Source organism: Heptranchias perlo, chromosome 26, assembly GCF_035084215.1.
Source record: "Heptranchias perlo isolate sHepPer1 chromosome 26, sHepPer1.hap1, whole genome shotgun sequence".
Lineage (NCBI taxonomy): Eukaryota > Metazoa > Chordata > Chondrichthyes > Hexanchiformes > Hexanchidae > Heptranchias > Heptranchias perlo.
The window spans coordinates 29,785,914-29,799,536 of NC_090350.1; the positions used below are offsets into that span (position 1 = coordinate 29,785,914).

Consider the following 13,623-nt stretch of genomic DNA (forward strand, 5'->3'; position numbering starts at 1 on the left):
TCTATGTTTCTAATTATAAAATCTCAGACTTAGTAAAGCTAACAGTAAATAAAAATTCAATTGGCAGACTTGGCACATAAGTTAGAGTTTTTGTTTTCCATGCAATACTTTCCTGCACCTATGAAGGATAATTACAATTATGGATAAATTTTCAAACTGAGTGGTCTTTCAAGACAGTCAAGGTTTTTGGCCCCAGATTTCTTCAGCTCATTATTGAGGCCTGGCTGCTTGACTGCAGGCCAAGAAAACTGTAGTAAGGGCATCACACAGACATCCTTACCTTAGACACAGTCTAAAATTGTAAAACAGATCTGCTCATGTACCCATAATGCTTTGATTTCAACTTACTTGGAAATAACCAACAAACATTATTAATGCAAGACCTGCAGGACCAGTTGAATGAGTCAAAAGTTTCTCTAGCTTAATGTTGGCAAAACCAAAATCATCCGCTTTAAATTGCAATCAGCACCTCCTGACTAAGCCAGAGTCGGCAGCCAGGTAAGTTGATGAAGTGAAGGGTAAGGACGCATTCACACTCTTAAATTGGGAGCGTAAACTTGGATTCAGGACTTAACCTGACTCTGTAGATAAAAGTGGAGTGGGACTCCTCAGAGCGGGTTTTCTCAGTGCTTCTGTTTGACACCACATGGAGTGTAAATCCAGTGCATTATCAAACCTGGTTTACAAAAACACTGGATTTCTTGGTCACTTTGCAAACCACCTAACCTCTATGTAAATGTTCAGAGAGTGAGGATTCTCCCCTCTCCACTTTCTAAACATCTAAGTTTTTAACTGTTAGCAGAGAGCTCTGTGAAGGCTTATATCCAGGCATCATGCAGTTCTCTCCTGGGCGAGACTTCCAGTTCCAACTATGCAGGAACCAGGCAATGTGAACGCGATTCTGCCTGGCTGGAACCGGAACCACAGATACCAGCCTCAGAAAGGTAGCTGCAGTGTAGAGGCACCATTAGAGGGAGGTTTTATGAATATGCTCAGATCCTGGATCAACAGTCAAACAAGAATTGCATTTCTATAGTGCTGCAACAAGTGGGAAGATGTCTTAAAATGCTTTACATAACTGAGGACAAAACAATGGACAACAACATTTATATTTATGACTCCACTTGGTGTGTGGAGGAGGCTCAAGTGTGTGGAGCCATCCCGTCTGATCTGACCCCCATTCGGACGGAATTCCTCATTGGTGTCGGGCCCCGAAACCTCCCTCGGGGGGCTGTGCCTCACAACTTGAGCCGTCTCTCGGAAATTCCCTCCGTGCCATTTCATTCTGCGCGGAGGGATTTCCTGTACGGGCTGCTTCTGCATGCTCTCCACTTCCTCGCCCTCGTCTCTCGCCCGGACACGCCCTGGCGTACCATACTGCCGTTCGGCGGAGGAGGGGGGTCCCCAGTGGAGGGCTTTCTACTCGGGGATCCTCCCATGTACCATTGGGGATCTGGGGTGGAGAGTGTTGCACGGAGCAGTCGCGAGCAATAAGGCGTTTATGCCATTTCACGGACTCCCAGGCCGCCTGCCATCTCTGCGGCCTGGATGAGTCTGTGTTTCATTTATTCACATGGTGTGGGAGGCTGCAGCCCCTGTTCCACTATTTAAAAGGGCTGCTCCTGAAGTCCTGGCTGCGCTTCAGTCCCACGCCCCTGACCTTTGGCTGCCCGGTGAGGTGGGGGAGAGGGCGGGCAGGTCGGTGGACGTCCTCGTGGGTCTGCTCCTGGGCCTGTCCAAGGTGGCTATCCACAGGTCCAGGTTAGATGCGGGCCTTCGACTGTCTGCCTCTTTTCCACAGAATTCTTTGCGCCCGGGTGGCCCTGGAGAGGGATCAGGCGGTGTCTGCCGGTACGCTTGAGGCTTTCCACAACCGGTGGGCACCGCAGGGACTGGAGTGCATCCTGGACCGAGATAACAAAATTATAATTTGACACTTATTTTTGTTTTTTTTTGATTTACTGCACATGAACACACCCGAATCCTCCCCTTAGGGAGGCCTAAAACACACAAAAAAAGAGTCAAACTGGCTACACTTCCAGTCGACACTCCTGAGCCAAGCTGATTGGAGGTCAGAGCAGAGCCAAGCAGAGCTGAACAGAGAGCAGAGCAAAACTACAGCCCTTGCCTGCCTACAAAAAAGAAAAAAAGGAAAATAAACATTTACATTTATGTAGCGCCTTTAACATACAAAATATCCCAAGGCACCTTACAATAAAGAATACAAAGCAGTGGATGCCGAGCAGGAGGGGAAAAGGAGGGGAGAAAAAGAGGGTTAGGGAGGTCGAGCAAAACTGCAGTCAATGAGAAAGGTTTTGAGGAAGTATTTTGAAAGCAGGGAGGGAGGTGACAACTTCGAGGGAATAGGGCAGAAGCATAGTGGTTAAGTAAATGGCCATCAGTGGTAGAATGGAGGCAGCGAGTGGCAGGGAGAAGCCCAATGTTAGAGGCGAGTAGGGTGCATGTGGGGATATCAGGCACAAAACTACCAAGAAACCATGGGGTGGGACCTTGGAGTGATTTGAAAATGATGACAAGAATTTTGAAGTCAACTCGCTGGGGTATGTGAAATTTGAAGAGGACAGGAATGATGCAGTTTAGGACTTTGTGTGGGTGAGCATAGGACTGGAGATTGCGGGCCTCAGTGAGGGCAATAGAGATCACTGGCGTCAGGCAGGTGGTGGGGCGATCGTTTTCTGCGGGGGGAGATTCGGTATCCGGGGGATGTGAGGGGGTTGTGGCAGACGTCAGCGGCCCGCATTCTTTTAATGTGGGGTTGGGAGGAGAACTCCTGCTCCTCTCTGATCTACATTTAGATGGGCACGCTTCCTGCCCACCATAATGGAGGCTTATGAGGCCATTTCACCCCCAAAAAAACAGGTGCTGTGCGGCTGAATTTCTAGGCCATTGTCTTTGCCAACATTAAGCTAGAGAAGCTTTTGGCACATCCAGTTTTTGATGTCAGACAGGCAGTTGAAGAGTAAAGCAACAGCCTTGGGTTGATGGAGGAGGTAGGGAGATAGAGCTGGGTGTGATCAGCATACATGTTGAAAATTACCACATGTTTCCACATGATGGTCCTAAAATATAATGGGGGTTCTGCTGGAGATCCGGTCACAATAGCAACTCTTCTACCCTCTGGTGTATCCCACTGTTAAAATACCCATTAAGGCTTTTCTGTAAGATATCCATATATGCATATTTATATAGTATGGAACACAAAAAGACAAGTATTCAAATACTACTAGTTGCTAGAAGGACTAAAAATGTGTCTGATTGAGACGTTATCCCATTGATCTATTATACAGCTACTTTTCACACTCAGGGTTACTTTACCCAGTCTATTACTGATGTTTTGGGAAGAACAATACAAGCACACAAAAAGAACAACAGGATTTCTACTTCTTTCATTTATTTTAAGATATCACAGGAGACTGATTCCATTGTGGTTAAATTCGTTTGCTTTTTCTAATCATGGTGGTGGTGCCCGCAGTGAGTTTCTGTAAAAAAATAGCAATTAAATGAGTCAATGAAATGGCAAACTATCAAGTGCGCACATATTGTTATCACATTTTACAATAGAATAAAGCCAATAGGTGACAGTGAAGTTGCATTAGATCACCGCTGAGAAAAAGATGGCAAAAACATTCAATCAAATATATTAGTGAAGAATTGTGTGATATTTTTAGTATTGATAGGTACTCTTTTGAATCTTCAAGTCATATATCGATTTTGCTTTGATATCTCCTTAATAGAAATTCAGAAAAAATAATTGTAAATAACAGCATGGTTACCACCAGCTTGTTCTGCTGTATGACTATAGCCTAACATAGATCATTGTATCTATGTGACTTTGGTACACTTATAGTTAAAACAATGATCCCACATGGGAAAGGTAATTCTGAAGAGATTATGGGCAAAATTTTGCAAGGCGCCTCATCCGCCAACGGGGCCTCAAACACAGTGGGATTATGGGCGCATTGCTTGCAATTTTCCGATAAGTTGCCTACTGCGATCAAGGTCCTAGCAGTGGTGTGAGGCCTCAGGAAGTGCTACCCACGGTATTATTATCGCTCCCCACGCAGACTCTGTCTATTTTCCACTAGTGGGTTAAGGTACAGGACCATAGGAATCAAAGAAATTACAGCACAGAAGGAAGCCAGACCTTATTCTTCTTTCTCTTTATGAATTATTTTATGTTTTTTATTTTATATATGTTTTTATATTTATGTTCATCAAGGCGCTTATATTAACATTAATGTTCTTCAAGGTGAAGGTGTTCTTCATGTCAGTGCTGGAGAATGGAGAACACATCCACTTTTGGCACCTCCGTCTATGTCCACCTGAGACATAGAATGGACCAGATCTACAAATGACTGGGCGTATTATAAGGTGATATAAATGAGGAAAATTCGCCATACAATGTATTTTCCTCATTTATGCCCTTAGCAATGCTGGACGCCATGGACACCTTTGGATCTCTGGTATCTAGAGTTGCTGGGGCCGTGGAGTGAGACGGGCTGCTTTTAAAATTACCAGGGTGGTTTCAGCTATTTAAGAATTGCCAAAACCAGAAAAACAATGAGCTTTTCAAATATTTCTTCCCCGCTCTCCCAGAACTTTGCAGGACCCCAAAAGCTACCCCCCCCCCCCCACCGAAGTCAGGCTGGCATCCTACTTATATTGGAAATGGCACAGGCACCCACCCTCACCATAGAATTTTGGACAGGGTCATGGATTTGAGTACAGAGTGGGTAGCCCAAGGTCTACCCAGGAATTTCAGGACCAATGTGGTTTATACCCAACTACTGCATTGGTGTAACATTTTTCCTTTGAGACATCAGCCATTCTTATCAACTGTCTGCCTAAAACAGTCAATGTAGGGGTAGATTTTCTGATTTTGGCTGCAGTGACATACTTTGCCCTCTGCCAGCATGTTATGGAAAGGTTTTCCATTACTCGGTGGCGTTGGGTGAGGTATCTCGGCCCGGGCCCAAACTCCAAAAATTTCGAATTTAGTCCAATCTTGGAGTGGATTATGAGTTTAGTGTTGTGATCCAGCATCCACCAGGAACTTGACTGAGATTGCCAGATCTCATTTCACAGGGAGAGGGAATTTGAGAGAAAAAAAAAAATCAGAATTTTGGGGATCATTTGTTTGGTGAAGCAGGAATCCAATCAATTGCCTCACAGTCAAATTTAAAAAGAGGACAGTTTTATTTTTAAAAAGACCATCCAACCCAAATTTTCTGCCACAGGCCTGCTCTCACCTCTCAACAAGAACAAAACATTTAGTTGTGAAACATCTGGTCCTGTCAACAGGGAATTTGTATTATATATTCATATTAGCTTATAAGGTTCATAGCACCTAGTGGGAAATAGGGCTGACAGACCCAGACTTATTTTTCCAGTTAGTATGACCGCACAATGCTCACATATGACATAAAGACAATAGTCAAAAATGATAGAAAATGCCAATTATACTCCAGAATTCTCCTGAAACCATTTGATGCAGTTGGCAAATGGTCTTTTTTCAATTATTATTTATTCCAGAATCATTTATAGATGGATTCTATACAACTACTCCCTAATAAAGTTAGGCTATAGCTCATACTGAGGTTTAACTTATCATCTGCATTTGTCAAAAGCTGCACATTATATAGAATACTTGGAGGAACTATTTAATCTTGTACTTACTTCAATCATTTCAGCCCCCTCCACCTCCTGTACATGGATGAAGTTTTGCAACTTGCATATTAGCTTTCCTTCTTCCATCTGTACAGTACACTAAGTAAAACAAAATTATTGTAAATGTATGCAAAGGAGCTTGGTATCTTGCCTTCCAACCAGAAAGGAGCTGGGGAATTAAATATCTTGTTTACATTGAGATCAGGGAGATGTAATCTAGGCTCATAGGTGGATTTAATGGAGCTGTCCTGGTGACACTCAGGGACGGGTCAACTAAATACTTGCACTCATTTGGAAAAGAAGTCTCCGCTATATAAAACTGTGTATATGTACATATTAGGTAAACTTTCCAGCTTACGGACCATAGGAAAACATTTTTAAAAAGCATTTTCTACCGTGCGGTAGAATTTTAAATAATCTATGGATGTATCGGTGCACTGCTTCGTGTCTGACAGTGATGCAGTAGGGTGCTCGGGGGATCAAAAACAAAAAGAGGCTCAAAATACCTTTAGCTTTTTGCCATCCATGGAGGTGATTTCAGCTTCTTTTCCAATGGTAAACTGATTTGTTACTGACTGGCGTGGATTTTTTGTTGTGATGACGAAGTTGTCTCCAGTTTGTTTGATTTCAATGATTGGCTTGATGTCTTTCCCAATCTTTATTACATCTTCTGGAAGAACTGTATGATTGAAAACATAGAACTATTGTTGCTGAAATGGACTATTACCTTTACAGGCATATGTGAAATAAAGTTTTGAGAGGGGGTTAGGTGGTGGAGACTTCCAAGTCAGCAGAGGCCAGATATAATCCATTTATCAGATGGTACCTGGCCTCTGCCCTAGTATGCCATTTTCTGCTGGGCACCAATGGGATGAGTGATATCTTATTCTTGTGTGCAGTAATTGGGATTTAAAATAGGAACTGGGGCAGTGAAAATGGCAACTCAAAGCTGCCCTAAGTATCCAACTTGCAACAGGTTCCCCCAAAGGCTCAGCAAGCCTATCCAATGAGCAACTGATCCATACAGACCTGGAAGGTTCCAGGTTCAATCTCCATTCTGTGCTGAGTTAACCAATCTCAGCTTGGGCAGAGTTAGGGGTGCTAAAGTTAGCTTCAGCATGACTGCGTTAGGGAGGAGAAAATAGTCCAGGGCTCTGCTCCTCATTTCTACTTATTGACCCCTGTTGGATGTGTACATGTGTGGATGAGGACTCTAATACCTCTCCGCCCCTTGATTCAATAGCCCACCTATACTTATTGTCTATGCTCACATATGAAAGGCTACTCAGACAAGTTAATGGAGAGTGAACCATAATGAAAAAGTCACATTTTTCTGGAGAGGAAAAGGATTGGAAATTGGCAGAAAAATGGAGAAATTTAATGGCTCCCAGCATCAAATATAATGCTGGATGTTAAGCTATACAGTAAGAATTAAAGACATGAATCTTAACTCCAAAAGAATTAAAAACCATGTGTACATTTATGGATGTATGCATATATGTAGGTACAGTATCCTGACAAAATATGGATATTTGCACTTTTGAATTATTTGAATGCTCTTTCTAGATTGTGGGTGATGAAAATCCTATGGCAAAATATTTCTTCAGTTGGGCCAAATTATACTTTGTGGTGTCAGAATGAATTGTGAAATACTTCAATAAATGTATTAAAAAGTACAAAAGTACCAGGTTGCTCCATTCCTGTGATATGCAGGTGGAACAAAGGATCATGTCAGTCACTGAGTTTGGTTAGTAACATTGATACTCACCATACATAAATATGTGCAGAGTTAAAACACAAATATATAACGCACATATGTACAATACACAGATGCAATGCATATACATGTGTATATGCACGTAGTATCAGTTCAGTTCAGTTTAAACCAAGCTCATCCAAGTCCATTGCAATTAAATCGGGCTGGACCTAACAAACTTCTAGCTCCCTCCTTCAGCTCAATGACAATGTTTTTGTGCCTTAGTGCAAACCAAAGTTTCTTTCCACATAATCATTGGAAATAAATTATGAACTTCTTCAAGTCTAAACTAAGGAAAGCTTGTACTCCATTCATTCACACTGAAGCAGGTTGCAATGTGCTCACCTTTTTTGAGATTTTAAGCTCACAAATATGTGAGCTTAAAATCTCAAAAAAGGCTTTAGGCAAGGCATCAGTGCTTTAAAGGTTAAAGTTGACTAAACTCTCTCGTCTTCCCAGCTATCAGCCTTAGTGAATCCGGCAAGTTTACATTAGGGTTGTTGCTTTCTGTCTGAGATCCATGAGTTGGGAGCTGGCGGCAATAACACACATTTTGTTCCTAATATCAGCTTTTACTGCTTTTGTAACAGCCTTTTTTAAATTCGGTTTCCAGGAGACTAGCATCAGTGAGACAGCTCCTACTGTTAACACTGACAAATCTGGCTCCCTTACCCTGGCAGCAGACTCAAAGGGTGGAAACCGGGCGGGTGGGCAGTTAAAATCATCCAAAGTTACTTACCCAAGCTGGAGCTGCCGGGAACTGACAGTTTCCAATTTTCTCCTGCCCTTTTTAACGTATGCATGTCGGGTCATCGATGACTAGGCGGCTTTAGTAGGAAGAGGTAGTGAATTTCCCTCCAGGCCAACTTAGCGGTGAAGAGGATCAGGGCCAGCAGAGACCCAAAAACGTCAATTTTAAAATCTTTTTGTACTTTCCTTATGGGGCCAGGAGGAGTGCTCCTCCAGATCCCACAAGTAAAGCTTAGACCTGCCATGCCGTAACCTCACCCCACCCTCTTGATCGCGGGACCCCTGTGGGATGGTCTGGCAGCGATCCTGCCACTTATCCATTGTCAGGCCACATGATTTTGCGTCACTTCCTGCCCGGAATGGGTGGGAAATTGGCTTGCGAGATTTAAATGAGGCCTGACCATTAAAATCGGCCAGGTCTCATTCTGCCATGGTTGGGTGGGAAATGATCTCACCAGAATGATACCCCACCGGAACGCACAGGCAGTTAAAGTCCAGGCCATAAACTCAGTGTTTCGTGGGTTTATGATTCTGCTGCCAAGATCAGGGAGCCATATTTAATAATGCAAATGGTAGGAGCAGACTCACAGTTGCCAGTCTCTCAGATCCGAATTATAACAGCACCATTATAAAAGCAGTTTAATGTTCTGTAAATGAATTATTTGGTAAAGATAGATTGTTAGATGAAATAGCAAATAATATTACAAACCTTTTAGGTTTGACAGATTTTGTAAACATAATGGCAACTTCCGAAAAATTATAAGGTTCCTCTAGTGTCAGTCAACCTTACATTGATCCCAGTTTCTGATACTGCTGAAAGAGTTTATGAATTATTTATAAATTTATTATATGAATGTCAGCTGATAGAAATCATACCATATATTGTAAGATATTACATCCTAGTGTGACGAAAATCAGACCGCTCATTTTTTTTCCCCCCATCTCCTATCCTGAAGAGCTTTGGTTCAGTGGACACCAATTTCTCTCTCGTACCTCACCCAAACGACCATTCTTCATGTATGAGCCTAGATAGTGAGTATAGGCAGGCTATTTGACTGGTGGACTTGCCCCAATCCTACCCAAACCCGATACCTACACTTGCATGCTTTCCAGTAGAGGGTCACAAGCTCGTGATGAGGAGCAAGAACTCTGGTCAATTATCATGTCACAGACGACTCTGAGGCTTATAATAGGACAACTACTACCACACTGTCTGTGATCAGCTAACAGCTCAGACAGGGAGTCAATTCTCTGAGCTTCTGAGACATCAAGCGATTTTCATTATGAAAACAGTAACCTGAAAGTGGCATCTGCAAACAATGACACAAATATACTAAAATCAGATGTTTCATCGTTACTCACAGTCATTACTATAACTTACAGAGAGCTCTCATAAAGTCTTCAATGTTCTCTTGGGAGTAGACCTGCCACCTTCCAGAGAATGCCATTTTTCCAGCTACGAACTTCCACTTTGCTGTAGGCTATTAAACAAAAAATGTTTAGCAAAGTAGAGTTTGGCTTTTTTTGACCAGTATTTATATCTGACAGTGGGTATGGGTGGATTCAGATTTGTTAATAATTTGGCTACATAACTGGTCTGAAGGTTTGCGTCTAATCATTAACTGCAAAGTAATCAATATAAGGCCTCTCTGAACAAACAAAAAAAGTTCTTGATGTAAGTAAGCTAAGATTCATTATAATTCATTCAGTGCTCAAAGCCATGTAAATTGTTCACTTTTCTTTCAAGGTCGATGTCCTTTGTCCAGGAGTACAGGATTAGAATTAGGTAATATCCTGCATAGTGTTTAGTGGAATTTTTTTTTGGATTTAAACTGAAATATAACTTTTCCAAAGCCATTCACAAAATCTATATATAAATTTATAACAAAATGCATCAGTCTGATTTGTCTTTTGTGACTGTAGGAACATGCTTCTAGGGGGAAATTGCACTGTGCGTTATTAGCATATGAATGTGTTAGCACTTTTGTATGAAGTTCCTCTGACATCTATTTTGCAAAATCATTAACTCGTTTGTTTTAAATATTGCTAATATCACGTTATGCAATTTCACCTCTTCTGTCAGTCCCTCAGAATCTGTGGAAAGGGCTGATTTACAAATTCCAAATTGATATGAAACCGATGCATCGAACTTTAGTGAATTGACACAACGGGCTGGAATTTCTTCTTTGATAGTACCCAAAATCAGGCAGATCATGGCAGAAAATGGGGCTAAATTGGGCAGCCCTCCCTTCATTTCCCTCCCTTCCCTCCCAGCAGGATCGCTGCCAACCGCCTGCCCACCGAGGTTAAATACTGGTGGGGAGGGGGTAAGGAGGAAAAGGGGCCTGGCTTCCGGTCCACTTCTTTTCCATTCATCCCTCTTACTGTTGCTCCCTGAGATTGCCTGGTGAAAGGTGGTGGTGGGTTTGAGTAGCAGCAGTAAGGCCCTAAATTCTCTCAATGAGAACCACTTGGTGCCCTCCTCTCCTTCCAAATGGGCCCATATGTTTACTGTGCTGTCAGCCTTGGCTCACTGGTAGAACTCTCGCCTCTGAGTTCATGTCCCACTCCAGAGACTTGAGCACATAATCTAAGCTGACACTTCAGTGCAATACAGAAGGAGTGCTGCACTGTCAGAGGTGTCATCTTTCAAATGAGATGTTAAGCAGAGGCCCTGTCTGTTCTCACAGGTGAATGTAAAAGATCCCATGGCATTATTTGAAAAGGAGTTCTCACCGGTGTCCTGGCCAATTTCTATCCCTCAACCACCATCATTAAAATAGATAATCTGATCATTATCTCATTGCTGTTTGTGGGACCTTGCTGTGTGCAAATTGGCTGCTGCATTTTCTACATTGCAACAGTGACTATACTTAAAAAAAAAGAGTACTTCATTGGCTATAAAGTGCTTTGGGATGTCCTGAGGTCGTGAAAGTTGCTACATAAAGGAAAGTTCTTTCTTTCTTTTGTAGGCCTTGGTTTCAGACATGATCAAGAAAAGTTGTGCACCATTTTAGTCATGACCATGTGATGCGCAAATGGTACAATAATGCATTTCATTGAGGTTTACATCTTGGGCAAATGGCAACATTTGAAAAGATTTAATAAAAGGTTTGCTGAACACCTAATGAAGCTCATGCTCTTTAATGTTTCATCTGTTAATACCAGTTATACCAGTTTATTTGAATAGTGAAAAATAAATTCTCTTTGCTGCAGGAATGTTGTTAAAAGAGCATCGTTATCCTCATAAAATAACTGCCAGTTTCCATTTCACCAGGTCTGGTGACAGAAGAAAAAGGTGGCACATTTGCATCATTTTATCATGACAGTACTAAAGCACAAAATAATTTGTTGAAACATTCCTCATGTTGGGACGTTACATGGTGTGGTGGATTTTACACTGCTTTTTCACTTGTGGAACCATGAGTTTGAATCCAGGCAGGCGAATTAAATTAAAGTCTCCTCTCTCACATAAAGGTTTTCGTGAAATTAGTTTGGCCACCTCAAGCAGGAATGGATGTACATCAATAGCATGAAACAAAAAATAACAACCTCCCTTAGCCAACCCATAAAGATGGCTAGAGTGGAAATGAACAAGTCCACACTGGCTCAGTAGAAAGCTTTTCCAAGGTTGTGTCAAGACACATTGCTGGGGCAGAGTAGAGCGAGGTTCATTCTGTATTTGACCATGACTTTAAAATGCTTGATGGTGACATTGGAAGCCCAAAGTGGAAAACTGTTCCATTCTCAGCACCGATATTCCTAATCTTGATTACAGTTAAAAAAAAATCCAATAAAATTCATCCAGCTTCTATACAAAGGCAAGATGGCAGATGTTTAACTGGTTTCCATGAAGAAATCTGCCTGTCATTTTCCTCTGTATAGTTCACCATGATGACTCAACAAATTTGCCCATGGATCAAATTTTCCATTGGTCCATTAACTGGAAAAAAGCACTTTGGTAATTAGAAGTGAGCCAATTGACATGTGCAAATTATTTTATTTTCCACTCTGCGTAAAAAGCAGAAAATAGAATTCAATTCAGGCACATGTCAAAAACCATAACCTGTGGACACAAAGGGGCTGAAATTGAGCCAGTAGTTTGCTGCCACCCTGACCCCATCTCAAATCCCAAGCTGACGGTAATTTTGATATGGGGCAGGCATTTGTGTCATTTGTAGTATTACTGGAGCATTCACCTCGACATGGGAGGGGCCAGGAATTTTGGAGCGGTACTGAGCTAAGGGAGCCAGCATTCCAGTCAAAGATGGCAACAAATGTTAAACATTTTCAATAATCTAAAGTTGGCACTGGGAAACAGGAATTTGAAGCAGTTCTGGATCCCATTTCTGGCAGGAGCTGGTTTTGGTATAGTTGGTACACTTGCATCACCCAGGAGCACCCATCCCCTACTTCTGGCAGAATTTGACAATGTAGGAAAAAAAGGATGGAGATCCACCGGAACTGGGTTCAGCTCCAAACTATGGCCCATTTACTCAGAGTGCTCTGCCACTGCATCCTTCTCCCCCAGCCCTAGGAATCTTGGGCCTAAAGTTTTTAAACTGTGGAACTCAAGCTACTAGTTGGCAATTTACTACATTGAAATATTTATTTCTGGGCACGTTGGCTGTACAGGATATTTTGCTGCACCTAGCCCATTGGATCATCAATGAGTTATCTTGTTCCAGTGATTTTCACTAACTAGGATAACAAAAAAAATCTCATAAAAGATTCAACCTGTTGCTTTATTGATGTGATTAAGCCATTTTTTCGCTCTCCATTTGTCTCTCTCTCTCCTCTCCTCTGCCCTGAAGGAATGATTAAGATAACTTTCTCTTGTCATTGTTGCTTGGCAACATTGTAAATAAATGCAAGAAGAGTTTCCCTGGCTGGTAATACTAGTTAAATTGTAAACACATTCTTTTTGAAGGGTTTTTTTGTCAACAATTATGCTGGCATTAAAACAATGATCTACTTAAAAAAAGTTAGGCTACATCTATACTATTAAAAGTTTTGTGTCTGTAAGAGTGTACAATTATATGATTGTAGAAAGTGTAGAAAGTATATGATTGCTGAGTGGCTGCAGGGTTGCTGATTGGTTCATGCTAACTATATGTCATCAACAGTCATCTGGTCATCATGAACTAATTGTTTCCAAAGGATCAATTTGATAAAAACACACAACGCAGCCATATTGCTTTCTGCTCCCCTATTCTTTGTTCCTTAATTCATCTGGCGTGCCTCTGCCCCCAGTCCCCATGCTCCAGGTCTTCTGCACTTTGAGGCAATTGGACCTTGGCTATGTCCATACCCTGTCGTGAACCACTACCCTACTTATTCCAAGGACACTTGTTCTCTGCTTACAAGCAATGCTGCAAGAGATATACTAATATTTTATAATGCATATACATATGTTTTTCAGTGTTGAT

At 41.9% G+C, this 13,623-nt stretch overlaps 1 protein-coding gene across 2 annotated transcripts; it reads right to left on the reverse strand.

Moving 5' to 3' along the window:
* Nucleotides 1-3,395: 3,395 nt before the first annotated feature.
* On the reverse strand, nucleotides 3,396-9,747 carry fabp10a (fatty acid binding protein 10a, liver basic). 2 transcript variants are annotated; one of them, XM_068007031.1, is made up of 4 exons: nucleotides 9,576-9,747; nucleotides 6,195-6,367; nucleotides 5,698-5,787; nucleotides 3,396-3,500 (listed from the first exon to the last, which is right to left on the reverse strand). In XM_068007031.1, exons 1-4 carry the CDS (start codon nucleotides 9,640-9,642, stop codon nucleotides 3,450-3,452), a joined length of 381 nt encoding a protein of 126 aa, XP_067863132.1. In that variant the 5' UTR covers nucleotides 9,643-9,747; the 3' UTR covers nucleotides 3,396-3,449. The 2 variants fall into 2 exon arrangements, with proteins under 2 accessions (XP_067863132.1, XP_067863133.1); XM_068007032.1 differs by lacking the exon at nucleotides 9,576-9,747 and adding an exon at nucleotides 8,184-8,381.
* Nucleotides 9,748-13,623: the final 3,876 nt, after the last annotated feature.

What these genes read in the sequence shown, in the direction of transcription:
- fabp10a (XM_068007031.1), bottom strand. Translation starts at nt 9,642, where the DNA reads ATGGCATTCTCTGGAAGGTGGCAGGTCTACTCCCAAGAGAACATTGAA. An exon ending in AGACTTTATGAGAGCTCTCT is followed by an intron (nt 6,368 to 9,575) that starts GTAAGTTATAGT and finishes TCAATCATACAG; the next exon opens with TTCTTCCAGAAGATGTAATA. An exon ending in TGGATGGCAAAAAGCTAAAG is followed by an intron (nt 5,788 to 6,194) that starts GTATTTTGAGCC and finishes TGTTTTACTTAG; the next exon opens with TGTACTGTACAGATGGAAGA.